Source organism: Chanos chanos, chromosome 9 (genome assembly GCF_902362185.1).
Source record: "Chanos chanos chromosome 9, fChaCha1.1, whole genome shotgun sequence".
In the NCBI taxonomy this organism is placed as follows: Eukaryota; Metazoa; Chordata; class Actinopteri; order Gonorynchiformes; family Chanidae; genus Chanos; species Chanos chanos.
In genome coordinates this window covers 22,576,465-22,596,438 of record NC_044503.1, presented here as the reverse complement: position 1 = coordinate 22,596,438, position 19,974 = coordinate 22,576,465, and the positions used below count along the sequence as shown (strand labels likewise).

The following is a 19,974-nucleotide window of genomic DNA, read 5'->3' as shown; positions in this document are numbered from 1 at the left end:
GAATTGTGTTAAAAATGTGGTATCACTTCCTGTAGAGAGGAATTACGCTTTATTTCTTGAAATGCAACTCCTCGCAATTCCAATACAGCTCCATTCCCCAAATGTTTTTCCGATTCAAATTCAAATTTGTCCACTGAATTGGAAGCTCATTTCCCCACTGACATAAATGAAGCATTACTATCATTCTGTATATCCACTCTCCAAAGCGCTGTTTGTTCAGTTATGCAGAAAGCAGGTCTTTCCCACTGTAAGACTACTCTGTGGTTTCACAGCCTACACTATTTGCACATTCATAATTTTCACAACCATGATTATATAGTTGCACTCTTGGGCTTTGTGATCTAAAATGAAGTTTAAATGCAATTGTATCATTTTAAAAGTAGATTATGAACAGTGGAAAAACAAAACGAAAAAAAAAAATTCTGAAGTCCATTTTCAGCTGAGCTGGTTTTTATAAATAAGGTCTTATCAAAGCCCTCTCTTTTGTTTGTGTGTGAGCATTCAGCAGTGACAGCACAGAGCCAGATCAAATTTCACTGACACAGAACAAGAGCCCTGTTATGAATTTTGACGTCTAAATCTCTGTATTTCACATCATTTTGTGTGTGTGAACTATCAGTATGACTGTCTAAGAACTGGAGACTCCAGTGTCTCTTCCATGAAGGGGTCTCCATAGCGTGGTTATGCTTACACGGCTCTCTTTACGAAGAAAGACGATAAACTCTGAGAGTTGAATGCAAATCATGTTTTTTTTCTGTCACCAAGTCACTGGCATTAGACATCTTTTTCTTGCTTGCTCCTTTCTTTTCCTTTCCTCCTACTCTTTCTCCCCACTAAGAAAAACGATGGTGCTGTTAATTGTGGGTCGTCTAGAAAACAACAGGAGATTAGGAAGAAAAATATACCAATAGACTGAACGCTACAGTGAGTTCATCTCCAAGTGCTGGCAGTGCTGTCAGGCTCAGGAGTTCAAGAGTGTCACAAAGTACTAACTAAAACTTGGTTATGGGTTCTATTTAAAGTAATGGAACGGTGGTGAGAGAGTTTATTTAGTTACCAAAGGGTTGTTGGTTCAAACCCCATGTACGGTAACTTGGAACTAACACGCCCTGGAGTAAGGCACTGAGGCCCACAGGTATGTGAAATGAACGGTGATAACAATGCGTTGTCATAACCGTAAGGCATCGGTTTAACAAATTAGATCCTATTACTTGTAGAGATGCAAGCTCTCTGTAAAGCTATTTCCATAACGCATTAACTGTATAAGAGTTCTGTCATCCAGTGTGAAGTCCTTAAACAAGGCATCTAGAGATGAACTGTGCTGGGGAGTTGAAATAGGCAAAGGAGGCATGTCTGTCTTTGTAACGGGTTTAAGATGAAGGGGTCATGTTTCACCACGGGGAGGAGGGGATATCTGCTGCCCGTTTCAGACATGTAAAGAGGAGATACCTGAAGTCACAGAGAGGAACCTGATCCTGACCACACAGCCCTATAAGGTTCTTTTTGAATGCCGCTGTCGTGCGGCTTCATCTCTCTGCCTTTGTTATACATGACATCGTTTCCACCTCCAGACGTCTGTTCTACTGTGTCAGAAATGGTGACTTCGTCCTTTGAGTGGTTTTAAAGGGGAACTTTAAACATATGGGCGTACTGTAACACTTTATTTTTCTTCAGAAATGCTCATTTTTTCTGTAATGACCTATTATGCAAGGTGAAATAAATTTATTGAGCCATTGCCAGCAGTGGATGCCTTTGTACATAAACCCAAAACAGATGTTTTTTAAATGGCGGTAGTATTTGTGTCAGATAATTTAAATAACAACCACTGCCCTAATTATGATTAATCATCAGAATTTGGTCAAATCTAGCCTGAGCTAAAGGCATTTCCATTAAATAAATGCTCTATTGGGTTGCAGGTATTATACACTGTAATTAAGAAGGAAAGGAATTTTTAATGTCCATTGATCTTGGCGGTCAACAGAGCAACTTCTCTTCAGTTTCAAGTTTTGCTCTTCAGTAGTTTTCTACTTTAAACTTAAAGTGTTTAAGAAAAAAAAACAGCTAGAAAATGAGACTAAGCAGTTGGCTGTGTGCCTGTATTTCACCGTCGTTATCTGATCAGAAGATGATGGGTTGTGTTGCTGTAAACAATGCTACACGGCAATTGATTGGGATAGTCTGCTGTAGCTTCTCTCACTGTATGATTGACACGGATAACACTCACACAGAGTCACCTGGACACTGCTCTGGCTCACAAGAATTAATACATCATTTTGATACCCCTGGTCAGACCCATTAAAAAAAGACAAAGGCCTATTGCTTGTCAGTGTAAGGTCTTCCACACTCTGGGAGATCTCGTTGATACTGCTCTTATCTGTTTTCACAAGATGTGGGAGGAACAGGCACCTGTTACAGTTGGTTACCTCGACAGTTAAGCTGTGCACATTATACTTGTTTTCAAAATCTAAACTCAATCACAAGGGGAAAATAATGGATTTGAAAGCAACAAACAAAAGATGGACTTCCTCACTAAGACAGTATTTGGTTAAGGTGTTTCTGGGTGAAAACAATCAAGCTCTTTCTCAAATGTCTATCAGTGGGCAGATGCTCCAAGTCAGGCAAAAAGCGAAAGCACCACGGAGCAATTTTCTAAAGGTTAGAGAAGGTCTAACGCTATCACGAGCAAACACAAAACAGCCTCTTCACTGGATAATTAATTCTGATCTGTTGACAAACTCAACGTCTAAGGAAAACAGATAGAGTCTAATACAACTGTAGCTATAGCTTAACCCTGAGATAAAGTCTCATGGCATATTTCACTTAATTTAATGAGGAGTGTTTAGTCACTACAGCGTTATGGTATTCTGGGTTTGTGACTGCCAACAACAAGCACACAGTCACATCTACAAGTCAAAGGACTGTGTAACTGAGGTACCAAGGGAAAAAAAACCCCAAAAACCTCTACTGCATGAAATCTCACTCTCTTATCCCCGGGAGCTTATGTGAGTTTAACAGGAAGCCTTCAGGGTGACTGAAGATTGTTATGTAAACACCAGAGACCAGATTCTTATACACACATCTATTTTCAGTCTCAGAAAGCAGTGCATTATATTAGAACTGTCCTGAATGTGAGATTTCACAACTAGTGGGCAGAAATAGCCACTACCTAATAAGCAGACTATATTTTCCACATTACAAAAAGCCATGTGCTACATATGAGCAAATGATGAAAGATGAGTTTTATCACATACACTTTTGAAATAGCACATGCCTCGGTAAAGTTGTCAAATAAAGACTTTATAAACTGGTGATGATTTTGCGGTCCTGTGATGGCAGGATTATGGAAAAATTCAGGCAGTGTAAGAGTAAGGGTGGGATACACACCTGGTTGGTTGGGCTGGTCAAAGCCCCCGGTGTTTGCCGTCCCAAATGGGTTTTTATTGGCAGCATCCTCGCTGGGCTTCCCACCTAGACCACTGAAAAAGCCTCCGCCACCTGACGAGGCCGACGTATTAGTGGCTCTAGAACCAAAAAGACTTCCACCAGACGAGGCCTGTGGAAAACAAAAACACACCAGAAAAAAACACCCCATACTGAGATGCACACATTTACACACAATCACACTGTAACAGTTACAAAGAGGATATGACTATTTACATGACTATGGAAGGACACTGCCATTCCCAAAGGAATTACTGAAAAATCCATTTCATATCTAGCAGTCTTTTTATTTGTGAAGTACAATAAAAATATCAGTATCGGTAAGGAGTATCATTCAGAGGACAAGCTACAATGAACCAACACACATCAAACTTTACGCACAAATGAAGAAATACAATATTTTTTCATGTGGGGAAGACTTCCAGGGATACATCCATTGCATCTTTTGAATCATCTTAAAATCAGACTTTTCAATCAAATCAAAGTTTTGGTTGAGATTTGCTTTTAGAGCCTTGGGCACAGATATTTTTTTTAACTTTTATGAACTTTTATAAATTTTTTTCATAAAGGTTTAAATGACAAATCAGTGCAGTGTGGCAGAATGTGATGGTAAAAATGGTGTTCATTTTCCAAGCCTGCATTTTAAAAGTTTTATGTTTGTACAAAGAAGTAGCAAAAGGAAGTCAGGATAGATGTAGACAGAGGGGAGGGCAAAACTGTTTTTTTTAAACATTTTTGAAAGCTGTGCTTACCACTGGTTTCATAATATTCTTTTAATTGTGTTTACAGGCCTGACAAAAGAGAATCTACAAAGTGACCTTGGCGTGACCTTGGCTGCATGCCAAAAGTTACACTGCCTCAATCTAAATAATCTGACAAACTTGGGGTGTGAAGAGCTGTTGGCATGAGAGAAAATGAAATGGCCAAGAGGAAAAGGAATTTGGCACTGTGCACTCAGTGACTTGAACAGAGAGGGGAGAGAGAAGCGCCTGATGTGACACTCTCTAAGAGGACGACAGAAGCTGCACCCCCCTAAAATGAGCATGAATCTACAGTGTGCAGACAGTCAGTCTCTAGAGACAGATGTCTGGACAACACCGTGTTCTGCTCTAGTCACAGCCACCCCAGCTAAGCCACTGTCTGTTCTTTACTATGGAGACTTCAAGGAGCAGAGGTGATCTCAAAAAGTTAGGACTGGAATGATATGCAGACAGCTATGGCTGTTGATTTAAAGCTTTTGTCCTTGCACTAAAGAGCCATGGTTGAGCCTTACATTTCCAGTAGCTCACAGAGGAGAGCCTGAATGAGAAGAGTATGAATGAAAGGTACCAAAATTTACATTAGTTTGGATTAGTACATCAAGCATGTTACCTGTCCAAAAACATTACCACTGCTGGGCTGCTGGCCGAACACAGGAGAGGTCGGTGTGCTGCCAAAAGCTGTTGAAAAAAAAAAAAAAGAGATTAGACAGTAACGTAGGACAAGATATGCAGTATCCTCTGTCTATAATTTGCCAGGAACTATCTTAGTAAATGCTTCAAACAAATGAGGGTCTAACTCACTGTCCACGGTACTCAGAGTTACAGCCAGCAACTGAAGCAGGATACTTTGCTAGTGCACTGATACTGTGTTGATTAACTATGTAATTATCAGTGTGTTACAGAAAATTAAACCAGCTTTTGAAATAATTTACACAGTTTGTGGTGTAGGTTTATATTTCACTTGCTGTGTTAAGACCACTAAAGACAAAAGGGCCCTCTGTTTTTCCTGTACCTGAATCAACAAACAAGAGTAGAACAATTTGCGAAATTGTAAGATACAGCTTTCAGGTCACGAAGGCAACACAAAGTTTTCCAAGCTACCATAAAGATGTGTACAAATAGTGTCCAACACAATAAGGTTCATGTTTTAGTGCTTGGTCTGCAGCTGCATCTCCACTATCTGAACTCTTGACTCTATAGGCTACTGTTTCTTACAGCAGTGCTGAACACAATCTCATCTAATTGGGTTGTTCTGCAGGCTAGACACTCTCAACTAAAAGCATGCCCACTCTAATCAATTTCACCAACTGTTGTCAGAAACCCAGAGACATTTTTTTTTAGACAACAATTCAGGGAATTTCAGGGTTACTGTAAAACCTTTACACTACATATTACAGACTTCAAGACATTATCTTATGTAATTTGAAATTAATAGAAAGCAACCAATTTAAACATGAGCAAGCCTAATAAATCTAGGTAATTGTAAGGGTTTTTTTTTTTGCTTATACATGTCATGTACAGTGAACTGAATCAATTGGTTCCGACCAGAAAAGATGTCCTATACAGGATCTTTGTTTTCGAAAGTAGAAAGTGATGGGCCCTTATTTAATACTGGCTAAATTAATACTGCCCTCAGAAAAAGATAATTCATGTTATATCTGCTAGTGAACAACCCAGGAAATTACTGGCTAGCCAAAGGGAACATTTTCAAGATCTCATCCATTTTCTTTCATTAGTCTGATGTAATGTAGTTAAAGCAAAGACAGAACAGACCTATTCACGTCCATTAGTTCATAACTTCCAATGAGATATGAGCTTCCATTACATGGCCTACATAAATACTCATGTTGAGGATGTCATTAAATCGAAAACAAAGTAAAAGGATATGATGCCATATCGTCTCACAATGTAATTAAAAATTTAAATTACCACTGGCTACGTCATTAGCAGTTACGGCATAGAGAATTACATGGTAAAATTTCCAGCTGTTAAATTGTAGTAAAGACCAACTTCCTGTCTGTTTATTTCACTTTCTTATGTTAAAAATATACTGAACGTAACCTCAATGTAAGTAATGCAGATGCACTCAGCCTCCACTTTAGTGTTTGAAAATTTTTTGCAGTAAGCTAATCATTTCAACGAGACTGGCAAATTCTCATCTGGCTGAAACGCTGAGCCGTAACGGAAGTGAACAGACTTGGAATGACCTTGTATCTTGTCATACCGAGTTCCTGAACAGTGGTATGGCTGGAATTAGCGGAGCTTTAACTGCTGTAGGGCCTTGGTCAGGATCCCATGCGAATAAAGCCCTAACCACAGATCAGCTGTTTAGCTTGGCCCACCCATTCCCCTGTGGGCTGCCATGAGAATTCTGGGAATCCGTGGGAATGGGGCAGTGTCTAACTCCCTGGTCCACACCCCTAGATTAGACTGTTCCTGCCGGTCCCCAGAAGTCAGGGAGGGCAACCAGCTGCCACCAAACCAGAATATATTTCACACCTGTTGACCTGTGGTAAATTCCAAGGCTAATCCAAAATTATTAGGAGCACACTTTGACTGAATGCTGTCTCTTTCATTGATTTTGAGTTGGAAGGACAATTAAAATATAGCCTTTTGTGAACTATCCTAAATAAAAATTGAATCAATGCTTAGCTGTTGAGACAGCTGTGTACAGTCTATGTTGAATTTCAAGTGAACAGTAAACGTCACAGAAGGCAGCTAAGTAAAATTAATGAAATGAATGAGGGCAGTACAGGTAAAATGTATGCAAAGCAAATTGACACAATTTCCTTTACGTCAGTAATTTAGGTAATTAGGCCATTCAGTGTTCCTTCATGCAGCAGAACCTCAGCTCTGTACAATACTTTGTGTACTACGCAGATCATATTCTCTACTTTCTCCAAATGAAACAATTATGGAAAAAACATTTTCATACAGACCGTTTCATTTAAACAATTTCATTGGAACCTACAGCCACCAGTCACAGCTGAGCCACACATATTAGCGTGCATATGCTGAATTCTCATGATACTGTGGCACTGAGAGTCCAGCTGACTTGTCATATTTAAAATAAGCAGGAAGGTGAAAGGAAGAGTTCTTATGATTCCAAATTAATTAATAACTGTATAGCCTTTTGTCCATGTGACAGCTATTTCAAAATAGTGCCTTGCAGCAGAAAAAAAAGTGGTAGGCCAGCTTCCCTGAACCACATGACCATTTGTGTCACAGCATCTAAAGAAAATGCAGTATGCCTTTTACCACAATTACACTACTAATAAAGCAGAGCTTAAGCTAAATTATGCACCCTTCATTTAAAAAAGGCAGAGCCAACAAGAGAATTCTGAGCCCACAAGTTAAAACAAAATTGGACCTAAATCAACTTTATCTGCAGATCTCTCCAAAGCCACCTGTGCATCATCCTCTGTTACACATACAAGTTTTTTTTTCTACTTGTTTTTTTATGTAATGATCCAGAGTACAGACAGGAGCATAGAAATCAGTTGATAGTTCCAACCTAAACAAGTTATCTTTGAAGTTGCCCCTTTGCCATCCAATGATGGATGACTTCGCTTCTGTCCTTCAGTTTTATCTGACACACGGTTTAGTCTCCTGTGCAAGCACAGTGACAGTTTGTGTGATTGGGAAAGGACCTGTATCAATAATGCATATCTTGAACACTGTGCAGTTTGGGCCTTCTCAGAGTGCAGAGGTTCATCCTATATTTGGTTCAGGGTCAAAGGGAATGTCAAACTGGCTCGAGAAATGCATTTTCAAATGGTCTAGGTGTATATAGCTTTATGGATGTATATTCTAATCTGTTCTTTTATTCTGGTTTATGTTAAAGGTTGATGTACCTGGCCTCTGTAAAAAAATATCTGAATATTGTCCAACCTATTTGCAAAACGTCAATTGTACACAACAGGACATAAATGAAACTGAAGTTTGAAACCGACACTCACTCTTCAGAGTTGAGTTGCCAACAGCTAGACAAGAGCAAAGAAGGCATGCCTTAACAACAGGATGAACTCACCAGATTGCTGTCCGAAGCTGAAACCAGAGGACGATGTGGTTGTAGTGTTACTGCCGAACACAGACCCCTGTCCAAAGCCAGTGTTCGACTGGCCGAAGGCAGGCGTGCTGGTCTGACCAAACAGCCCTGTACCGGTGCTGGCTGCGGAACTGCTGCTGCTGGTCGCAAGTTGACCGAAGGAAAAAGAGCTGGCGCTGCTGGTACTGGATGAACCAAACAGACTCCCTCCACTGCTGGAGGCTGGAGTGGAGGTTGCTGCAGCAGGCTGCCCAAAACCAGAGTTTGCACCAAAGGCTGACTGACCGAAAGTGAAACCGCTAGTAATACCTGTTGCTGCGGGCTGGCCGAAACTGTCAACCTGTCCAAAAATTGGTTTGCCGAAGCCAGAGGAGGTGGAGCTGGCTCCAAAGGCTGTAGATCCAAAAGCCGGAGCTGGAGCACTTGAGGGTGGCATGCCAAACAAAGATGGTGGAGCTGTGGTGCTAGGTACAGGTGGTGCAGAAGAGGTGGGGGAGGGCATAGTGGTAATGACTGTAGTGATACTCCTCAACCCTGTAATAGTGCTTTTTGTGCTGGGAGGTGGCTGGGTAAAGATGGACCCTGGTTTGTACAAAGGTGGGACCACACTGGCAGCAGGGGGTTCCTGAGGAGCAGATACGGGTGGAGGAGCAGTGGAAGCCTCAGGGGCAGTTGCTGGAGCTGCTGGAACTGCAGGGGCTGCAGGCTCAGGCCCAGGGACTGTCTCTGCTAGTGGTGTGACTGAAGCAGGTGCAGGTGTAGGTGACACTTCAGGTGCTGGCACTGGTGGAGTTGGGGCTTTATCACTAGCCACAATTGCTGTCGTCTCTATGCCGACTGGTTGTGGTTTTGCAGGTTCAATAACAGGAACAGGAGACTGGGTTGGTTGGGTGGAGCTTTCGGTACTTGGCTCTGCTGGAGTCTCGTCAACATCTGGAACTGGGGAGGGTTCAGGTGAGGAAACGGATGGTTCTGTGGGCTCCTCGCTCACCTCTGTTGTCTCAGATGAAATAGGTGCTGCGAGAAGATCACTGAACGAGGTGGCTGTTCCAGGGATGGATGAACTTGGCACTTGTGAGAAATCTGGCCTCGTGGCTGACGAAGCCCCCAGTCCTTGTGTTTTAAAAATGTCACTTGCTGCTGCAGGAAGAGTTAGCGGTGCAGCAGTGCTCACAGCTTGAGCATGCTTATTACTTTGCATAACTCCAAAACTAAAACTTGATGCATTACTGGTCTGTCCAAATGCAAAGGTCTTTGGGGCTTCCTTAGCCTCCTGATCCCCCTGCCCTACCCGCAGGCCGGAGAAAATGCCAAGAGTATCCCCTGTAGAGCCTACTTTGGCAGCTTGTGGTTCCGAACGGAGAGAGGGCACAGAGGATGTCAACTTGACAGGTTCAGTCATGCCCGGTGGAGGGTTGGATGAGCTGGTGTCCAGAGCAGGAGATGGGGATTTGAAAGCGAAAGAAAAAGGTTCTTCAACACTGGTTGAGGCAAACGCCATCTTTGTTCCAAAGCTATATTTACTCTGCTGGCCCAGGTCTATGGCTAAAAAATTACAAGAAGAAACAAATTAAAAAATGGAAAAACACACATTTTGCCACTGAGAAGTAAGCACTGTTATCCAACAGAACAAGAGCAAGGCAATGCTTAATAATGCATTGTTAATGCTCGTGTGGGCAGCATGGTGGCGCAGTGGGTAGCGCTGTTGCCTCACAGCAAGGACTCGGGTTCGATTCCCGGTCGGACGGCCAGGGTCTTTTCTGTGTGGAGTTTGCATGTTCTCCCCGTGTTTGCGTGGTTTTCCTCCGGGAGCTCCAGTTTCCTCCCACAGTCCAAAGACATGCAGGTTAGGCGAATTGGAGACACTAAATTGCCCCTAGGTATGACTGTGTGTGTGAGTGTGTTTGTCTGTGTGTCTGCCCTGCGATGGACTAGTGACCTGTCCAGGGTGTTTCCCTGCCTTTTTCCCTATGAACGCTGGGATAGGCTCCAGCACCCCCTGCGACCCTAATTAGGATAAGTGGCTTAGATAATGAGTGAGAGAGTGAGTAATGCTCATGTCAAGCAAAGTGTGTAAGTAACTCATGAACTGTACCCTGCGTTGACCCAGCTGCTTGAGGTTGAGAAGTGGTACCCAGAGCAGAGAAAGAGAAACTTGGTGTGGACCTATCAAAAGCAAAACAAAATAACTGACAAAACCTATAATGATACAACTCAGTTAATTAAACAAGCAAACAAAAAAAAAAACTAATCCTTGAATAAAAGGAGAATAATGAGATGAACAAAAAGATATCACAAATATCTGATCATAGGACAGAGAAGATTTCTGATGTAATAACCCAAAAAGATTTGATTCCTCCCAACAGCACAGAAAAAAGGAGGTAAAAATTCCAGCATTCTTGAAAACTGGTCTGCTTTTGCTTTGACTAACACCATAGGTAAATTTCAGCTTGGTCATGATAGCTGGTAATAGTGGAAAATATAAAAACATTGTCAATTTTTTGCTTGTGTAATAGCAGTGACATGGTTTGGAACATGTCCAGTAAACAGTAGCTCAGGGATCATCCACTTTACATGTGGAAATCTCTTCCAAAATATGGGAATCCCCCCCCCCCCTCGCCAAAAAAAAAACCCAAAACAACATATCCTTAAAGGAGAAACACATGAATGTGGAGGACCCTTACCCAGCTGAGAGAGTGAAGGGCTTGTTGCTTGGCTCTCCAGGGCCTGAGGCCGAAGCACAGGCTGCTGGAGCTGCTGATGGTTCCATTTTGAGGGTATCAAACCACGCCCCCCCCCCCCCCCCCCCCCCCCCACCCCCCGCCAAAAAAACAAAGGAAAAAAAGAAAAAAGAAAAACAAAAGAGTTGAAAGCGACAACAAATGAGGAGCTGATGAGAAACAAGTCCATTTGTATCTGAGACATTTTTGTCTATGTCACACATATCCCTGCCCTGTACCCGTCATAAGTTTGAGTGAACATGTTAAAATATTTTAAACTTGTGAAATTAAGTGGCACAACATTGTGTCAGTAAGAGTGGAATCACAGACACAGTGAATGTTCTTACCGAATGAGAAACTCGGTGCAGAGGCAGGTGTGTTCTCTGTGTTTGGTGCAGACACCTTTAAAGGACCTAGGGAGGAACTCTGAGAGTGGGAAATGAAAAGGGAAAAAACAGCTTTTGAGAGTGTAAAGGTAACTATGAAATCAGATTAACAAATGATGTTGCTAAAATAAATACCACAGACCCCTTCAGATGAAGAATTATTCCAAGGAAAGTAACTAATTTAACCACAAAGCAAGGACATAAAAAATAACTGGTCCTGAGAAAGCTAATCTTTTACGGATACAGCAAGAAACCACAGGATTTCTGCATGTTCATGATAATACTGTTGTTTTCTCTAGTCTGACAAAACTGTATAAGAGAGCAGTAAGAAGTCTAACATCACTGAAAGCATTCCAGAGGGCTTTACATATACTCCACAATCCATAGGCCTTCAGTGAAACTGAAGTTTCACACAGAGATATCCTACACTGATGCCATACTGATAAAGGTCTCAGGCAACTATTTTACCACAAACAAGTGTATTTCAAATGGGAGTTTTCTGTCTTACAGGGAAGGCAAGGTTTTGGCTTTTGGCTTTTCTATGTTGAATCACTGGTAAACAATGCATCACATGCAATGATTCACTCTGTCACAAACCACTGAATTTTTACAGAACAAATATTTTATACAGTTATTACATTAAGAAACATGTACTGGCCCGCTCTCCCCAAGGCATCAATGCAAAGTCCCAAAAACAGCATCCCCATTCAGAGGACTGATTAAGGCAACAGGCCAAAACATGCTCACAAGGTCTAGACAGGGGATGTAAAAATACAGATGTGGGAAATAATGTCTAGTGTCTTAAGTCTGACACCATTAAACTCATGAAAAGGTCACATTGCATTATAACCTTGCTTGAGATGTCAGGAAATGAGGGGTTTCGCAAATAAGTTAATAATCTGGACTGCTGGCAACTTCAGCTGATCAACTCTGAACACTCGTTCAAAACTACTGTTCAATAAATAGGCTCGGTTACACTGACCTAATCATCATCATTAAATTCAGCAGTTACTTACTCTCTTGGAATTCTCTACAGTAGCCAGCATCTGCTGCACCACTTGAGCAGCAGGCGCAGGTACAGACGAACTGTAAAAGAAAAGAGGATGGAGGAGTTTAATCTTTCCTACTATGTGTTGGCCTCTCACACATACATATAGTTCCGCATGGGCACATTCATAATCTTTTTTGAAAACAGGAGTGTAGGTGCTTCATAGCTATTACTGGCTGCCAAATTGCCAGTGAGAATGGCATAAAATCATTTGTGCTTTTAAGGTTGACCAATTCATCAAGCATGCCTCTGTAATCAAAAAATAAATTGTGAAGGTCTGATTAAGAGTAAAATTGTGTAGGTCTGATGAATAGTAAATAATGACCAGCCATTCAAGACATGGGAAGTGAACAGAAGGTCAGCTGATACAGCTTATAGTTGAAATAGAATTTTAGAGGGTCTACTCACAGTGGTACAAAATCTGCATGGCGGTGGGGGGGGGGGGGGGGCGGTTGGTACTATAGACCTACATAAATGCTCATAACGATAGGCTCTGAATCTGACACAACGCTTGACAATGTGCTGTGAAACAGAGCCGCAAAAGCCCAGAGACAGCATACTAGCTCCAACAAATTTTCTTTTAAACAAATAAAGAAAAAAACTACCTTCCCATAGAACACCGCTACTCCATCAACACAAACATAACAAAAGGCAATGAGTTCTGGGCACACCAAAAGAAAAAAAAAAACAGTCACTCTCAACCACAATTCTCCATCTGCCCTACTGAAGAACTTTATCAGAGACTAAAAAACTGAAAGACAAAACAGAAGACAGAAAACTGTCAGTGAACACTGAGGCATCCTATGACATAAAAATGGTTTTAAAAAAAAACACAGATAAGCAACACAAGCTTGGATGCTGGGGTGCACTTATTGAGAGTAATGTTAATTTGGAAACTGCCCCCAGGGGTGTACTATCCAAATATTCTGTTGCGCGTTCAGCTAGCCAAGCAGAAAGGCCATGTGATAGATAGAAAAGATGCCCGTCTGTTACGTCATCGGGCGAGAAACTGATGGAATGAGAGAGGACGAAAGATGAGGAGAAGGGGCGAGATGAATTGCGGATCAGTTGCTTCTGCCCGCATGGAATCGGATGCAATAGAGCCACTGACCTGACAAAGACAGAGATCTGGAATCTATTTTCTCTGCACAGCAAAACAAAACAAACAGAGGCACATGTATATAAGGTAAAGGAGAGCCTTACCAGGGAGAACACACATAATGAAAAAGGATGAACGGATGCCTAGACACAGAAACAGACACAGAGACACCCACACTCACTCACACACAAACACACACATCGGGACTGAAGGTTCTTATGGCGGTGTAATGGTTCCCTAGAGCTTTGTATTTCCTGGGCATGTGCTATGGTTGAGGAAGCACAGAGAAGGTGGGAGAGCTGAAAGCACAACATTTCTCTTCAGCATCGCTCTGTACGCTGGCTGGAACTCCATCGGTACTGGCCGCACATCAGCCGGCCCTGATCAATATGTGCTGGGTGGTGATGGTGGTGGTGATGGGAACAGTGGAGGGACAGTGAGGACACCACACACACACACACACGCACACACACACACACACACACACACACACACACACACACACAGTTATTTCATCCTTGACCTTTCCAATGAGAACGGAAAAACAATGACCAGTGAACTAGACAGCTTTACGTTGTGTGTTTTGGAAGAGAGCCAGGGAGGTAAAGCCCGAACAGCAAAAGCAATTATTTCAGAACCGGAATTCAAGTTCACACTACGGCACGCGGCAATCTCAAAGAAAAATGCAAACCGAGCTTTCACCATCAGATTTAAGCGAGGGGGCAAAGATTGCCCACAAATTTTTGATGGAGCCATTAGCTTTATTTAAAGAGCTGTAAAACACATACACTCTTGTAAAATGCTTTGAAATAAAATATTGTGGCACTCCATTCTGGTCCAGCAGCACTCCTAGAGGGTGCTCTGATCATTCAGATACTGGTACCTGTGGGTGAACGGTGCCTCAGGTTCACCTGCCCAGTGGTAAATAATTCAGTCATTTGCATGAAATCTGAATGGGCCAAATCCTCTGTGACTCCACGGAGTCACAAACTAGACAGTGGCCTCTGGGTCACTTGGATTTCCCTATGTAAGGCACCACATGAGATACTGTGCATGACAGCTATAACAGCCAATCAGATTTTATCCCAGTGATATCATTTATTTTGACAAAAACACAGCAGATGTTGCACTGACAGCATAATAAAATAAAACAAAACAACTCATAACGAAATAACCAGGACAGCAGAAACCATTTGAGGTGGTCTGTGTGAGTAGCTTAATATAACAGTAGGATAAATTACAAAGAATTCTAATTTTGTCAGCTACCTTGAAATAAAACCAAAACAGAATATGACTAACTAACTAACTAACTAACTAACTATATACATATATATATATATATATATATATATATATATATATATATATATATATATATATATATATATATATATATGTGTGTGTGTGTGTGTGTGTGTGTGTGTGTGTGTGTGTGTGTGTGTGTGTATAAACACACACACACACACTATATAATATATATATATATATATATATATATATATATATATATATATACACTGCCTGGCCAAAATAATATATATATATATATATATATATATATATATATATACACACTGCCTGGCCACTGCCTGGAGCCTCTGGAGGCAGTGTTATGATCTGGAGTTGCTTCAGCTGGTCAGGTCTAGGCTCAGCAATGTTATGTGGCAACAAAATGAAGTCAGCTGAGTACCTGAATGTACTGAATTACCAGGTTATCCAATTAATGGATTTTTTCTTCGGGCATATTCCAGAACGACAATGCCAAGATTCAGCAGGGTCAAAATGTGAAAGAGGGGTTCAGGGAGGATGAGGAATCATTTTCACACACATGAACTGGCCACCACAGAGTCCTGACCTTAACCCCATACATATATATATATATATATATATATATATATAAACAATATTAAAGGTTTGTTTTCTCAGTGGACACATCGTTCCATGTTTAAAAAAGGAAGTCTTAGCAGGTAAAAATGCATGTTTGGTCAAAAGCAGACTTGATTCATACTCATATAGCTATTTGCTATAGAGCACAGTTAAGTAATATTTGTGCTTCTTCTTCTTCTTTCTTCTTCTTCTTCTTCTTCTTCTTCTCTCTCTCTCTCTCTGAGGGCCAGACATTCAGCTTAATACTGAAACAAATAACAGTCAGCAAGGTCAAGACATAGACCATGATCCTCTCTCATTTAATGGGTGTGCCATATGCAGCCCAACCCGCTCACACCTGCAGCATGGAAACAAAATCTCCACAGCAGTCCCACATAAAACAAATCTATATACATTTACACTCACATAAACATATAAATCACTTAAACAATCTGGTTTCCCTCCTTTCTCCTTTTTTTATGGCAAGTAAATACTAATAAAAACAAACCTTTGTTCTTGAATGAAAAGGTCCGAGGGGTTTTGCTCAAAGGGGGTGAGGACCTTTAAGTGTAGAAAATATTAAAGCATAAGGATGGGATGCGGGGACAAACAAACAAAAACACAAAAACTCAAAACCAAGCTAACATGCTGCATGCTTGTGGCTGGCTTTATGACTGAATGCTGACATTGACCTAGCACTGTCCTTGATATGGCCAGGATAACATCTCCTGGTTGTACCAGATTCCATCACTGACTGTAAAACCCGGCCGCTCCTGACCGGCCCTGACACACGACATGTGCAGCTGTTTATTCCACCCCCCCCCCCCCCCCAACTGCCCCTTCGTTTTACAGCTGGCATTACTGAAACGCTCGTATAGGAGCAGGACACTGCTTTAATAAATGTGTTTAAAAGAATAATTCAATGGCCATCAGTGATTTTTTTTTTTTGTATACACACATGTAGCATTATCAAATGACTGATATTTGTTGGGCTAGGAGGACATAAGACCACCTGACCCGATTTTGGTGCAAACATTTCCACAGAATTACTGAATGTGAAGAAAGGGCACATATTTGCATAAAATGGAGGAGTCTCTCCTTTCAGCAGGCACTAGTGAAAATACCCTATGTTTATCTTCTATATAATGAGAAATCATGCATAGACAGGGCTCCCCAGTTAACAGGGCAATTACCATCCCAGCATATTCACAGGGTCATGTATCGCAATACTGAATCAGCTATAATATATATGCTTATGACGATCATAACTGAGACGACAAGGCATGTGTTTGATTAGTCTGCTGATGTGTCATAAATAATCATGTCCAGTGTCCTAATGTCGGTATTGAATTGAAGGTATGTTGGTATTGAGTTAAAACATGATCGTTAAGTCTACAGACTGGTTTATGATGCCAACCATCAAATCTATATCTACTGTTTGCAAATTTTACGTTGGGATATGAGATTTGGTCTGAGAGTACAATGGAGCAAAGTTCCACAGACCGGTTGCACTGCACAACTGACCACTCACACCTAGCAAGTATATTGGTCCTCAGCGCACAGGTAACTAACCATCAAGTAATGGAGACATATTATGATCATCAGAAAAATTGTTTTCATCATGTCTTCAGCAAACCATGAGGTGCATGTGTGGTAGTCATCTAAAGAACCCTGAAAGTTTAAAAGGATGGTTCCAGCACTGAGGGGCGCTGGTGGTACCATCACAGTACAAGGTCCAAGTTGCTTTAGATGCATTCACCTCTAAGAAGACTAGGTCAATGCTCACTGACTCACACTAATCTCATTTGATGCACGTCCTGGCATTTCCTTCCTGCCGAGAGCCGTGTGCTCCAGGATAACAAAGCTATCATCCTCAGAGCCTGTACAGTCATCCTATGGTTTAATGGGTGTCACTACTACTATAATTATTCACATGTTGTCCACCCTGAAATCCACCAGGTCTGAAATCAGTCGAGCTCTTAGAGAAGATTCTGAAATGTTGTCTGAGACAGTCATTTCTGCCTTCAATAAATGAGGCATGAGCATGACTTACTTCCTCAGAGAAGGATACTGTTGTACTCCTCAGACTGACTGAACGTGAGATTCTACGTCACTGCACATACAAGCTGCTCTGGCAGCACGTGGTGGGCTCACATCCTAGGAAATGAATCTGTCTTGGTATTTTTGCCCGTAAACGGTCTTGCTCCTATTGTTGCACAAGGTAATGAGATCAGGGAGCTCAGGGAAGATGGTGTAGAAAGTTTACTAAGCCAAATTGCATAAAATAGAAAGACTGAATACTCCAGTTATTTGAGCATATACAGGGAAATCAAGGGCCAGTTTTGACTTGGTGAAAATTTGAGAATGATTCATTACAAAACAGTGGGGTTGACCAATCAGTTCATCAATGCACTGATGGTTTATATCACACAAGCTCTGATGTTAGCATGCCTGAGGACAAGAACAATCTGACATTTATCTCTCATAAGCTGCACTGAACCTAGACTTTTTTTTTTCATTAAAATGAAACCGGTCTTTCTGTTCCCCTGCATTTGTTCCCTTGCTCTCATGTCCTGGATGTTGTTGTCATTTTGTAAGAGGCCTGGGTTTTAGTAAAGAAAGTAAAATGTCAGATCTGACGGGCATGAGCAGTATACATGGCATCACTGTGTCCCCTAGCAATGGATAAGAGGCTTGAAACATGCCAGCTGTGATGGGACCCCCCCCCCCCCCAACGCTATACACCATGCTTCAGTGCCCACATGCACTGCCCTTCCCCCCACGGGCAATAAAACACAACACATTCACTGCGTACGCTGGGCCTAGCCAGACAGAGAGCAAGGGACCACAATGTTAAAATGGAACAAAACCTTTACAGATTTACACACTGAAAATAAATAAATAAATAAATAAACAAACATTTGGGGGCCCTCTTATGTGAACTGGACACAAAACAATCCACCAGAGACTCATTATAAGTAATCTACCTCAAGTAGCCGTGCACTCAGCCCCTTCGATCCACAGTAGGCTGTGCCCCACTGCCCCCAACCCCCCACTTTAGAGACTAATCTGGCCTTCGGCATGACCTTGTTTGAAAAGCTTAGCTTCAAAAGCTGTGTTTCATGTAGTTTCCAAATACAGTGGGATTGTTTATTAAAATATATGTAGAGCAAATCTACAGTCAACTGGGTCATTGTGTGACCAAAAAAAAAAAAAGAGGAAGTGCTGCTGAAAATTCATTTCAGTAAAACCTTGTGACAGTTTTCAGTCATAATAAAGTAAAAAAAAGGCAAACATCATTCTTTACGTAAGAAGTTTTGTTGCGAGTCTGTGAGTAACGTAAAAGCGGATATCAGTCAGTAATTCTTCTTCTTACGTGTGCAGATTGATTTAGCTCATGTAAAACTAGTAATATGACTGCAATGTGAGTGTACTCCCTGGTTTTTCAGATGTAATATTAACATGTGGTAAGTGAGGAAGGCATATATATATATATATATATATATATATATATATATATATATATATATATATATACACACACACACAGAGAGAGAGAGAGAAAGAGAGAGCGCTATATCTGATGGGTTTCTTTTTTAATATCTCCCTGTATCCATCTTTTAATGGGCTGATATACTACTGCAATGATTCAATCAAATGTTGAATATGAAGCTTAAAGGACAACCCAAAGAACATTTTTAAAATCTTGGATTATTTGAACACTACACTCCATGAATTCATTATAAAAGACAGAGCCTTAAGTCAAATACCATGATTCATTCCAGTCCTCCTCTATCCCTATTCTGCATTTACTTGACTCTGTGTCCCTGACTTAATGTATGCCCGTTACTCTCAAGTCTCAGCCAAAGCAAAGCAAAGCTTCTGTCTGTGTTACGTAATTGCCATTGCACTTCGTCCTTAGAAGCGTACACAGCACAAACATGAATGCCAGACAAATAAATAAATAAATGGATAAATAAATAAGTAAATAAATGACAAAGCCTTATTTTGCCTCAGATCTCTGTTCTGATCCTCGAGAAGAGTGTATCGTAATGAGCTGTACCAAAGTAAACATTCTCTAAATGGTTTGTTAAAAGCATGTTTCACAGATGCGTCTGCTGGAGCACTAAAGTAACAAACTGGACTGTCTGTAGCCTTCACTCTTTGCCGCTGTGTTAAGTAAGAGTCTGAGTGAGGGAACGTGTATAATGACTGTAGAGTAAAGTGGCGGGGGAGAGTGAGAGAGAGAAAGAGGGAGAGTGAGAGAGAGAAAGAGGGAGAGAGAGATGGTTTGTGGAAAGGGCGTAACGCTAGGGGGAAAAGAGTCTGACCTGATGACCGTCGACACTGGTATGGGAGGGCCTTTATCTTTCAGCTCCTGAACGTTGACCACCTGAGGTACAGTGTTCAGAGTGAACTCTGTCAGAGCGGCTCCACCTGCAGGAGTAAAAACACAGACACAGATGTCACAGTTAGCTTCTTTGAACTAACACTAAAGTATGAACACCTTTGTGGTAACACTCTTAATTTTATGCAAAACTGATCACTACTCATGTTAAATCAGTGTCGTGTGAAATTCAGCAGCTTTCCCAAAAAATATATGGA

At 41.3% G+C, this 19,974-nt stretch overlaps 1 protein-coding gene across 1 annotated transcript in view; it reads right to left on the bottom strand.

Moving 5' to 3' along the window:
- The window catches only part of LOC115821477 (nuclear pore complex protein Nup214-like), a 47,128-nt gene that overhangs the window by 8,217 nt on the left and 18,937 nt on the right, over positions 1-19,974 (bottom strand). The window contains 9 exon segments of the mRNA XM_030785300.1: positions 3,385-3,553; positions 4,813-4,880; positions 6,670-6,672; positions 8,233-9,795; positions 10,346-10,416; positions 10,935-11,007; positions 11,318-11,396; positions 12,373-12,442; positions 19,701-19,806. Of these exon segments, the coding sequence (XP_030641160.1) occupies positions 3,385-3,553; positions 4,813-4,880; positions 6,670-6,672; positions 8,233-9,795; positions 10,346-10,416; positions 10,935-11,007; positions 11,318-11,396; positions 12,373-12,442; positions 19,701-19,806 (2,202 nt within the window).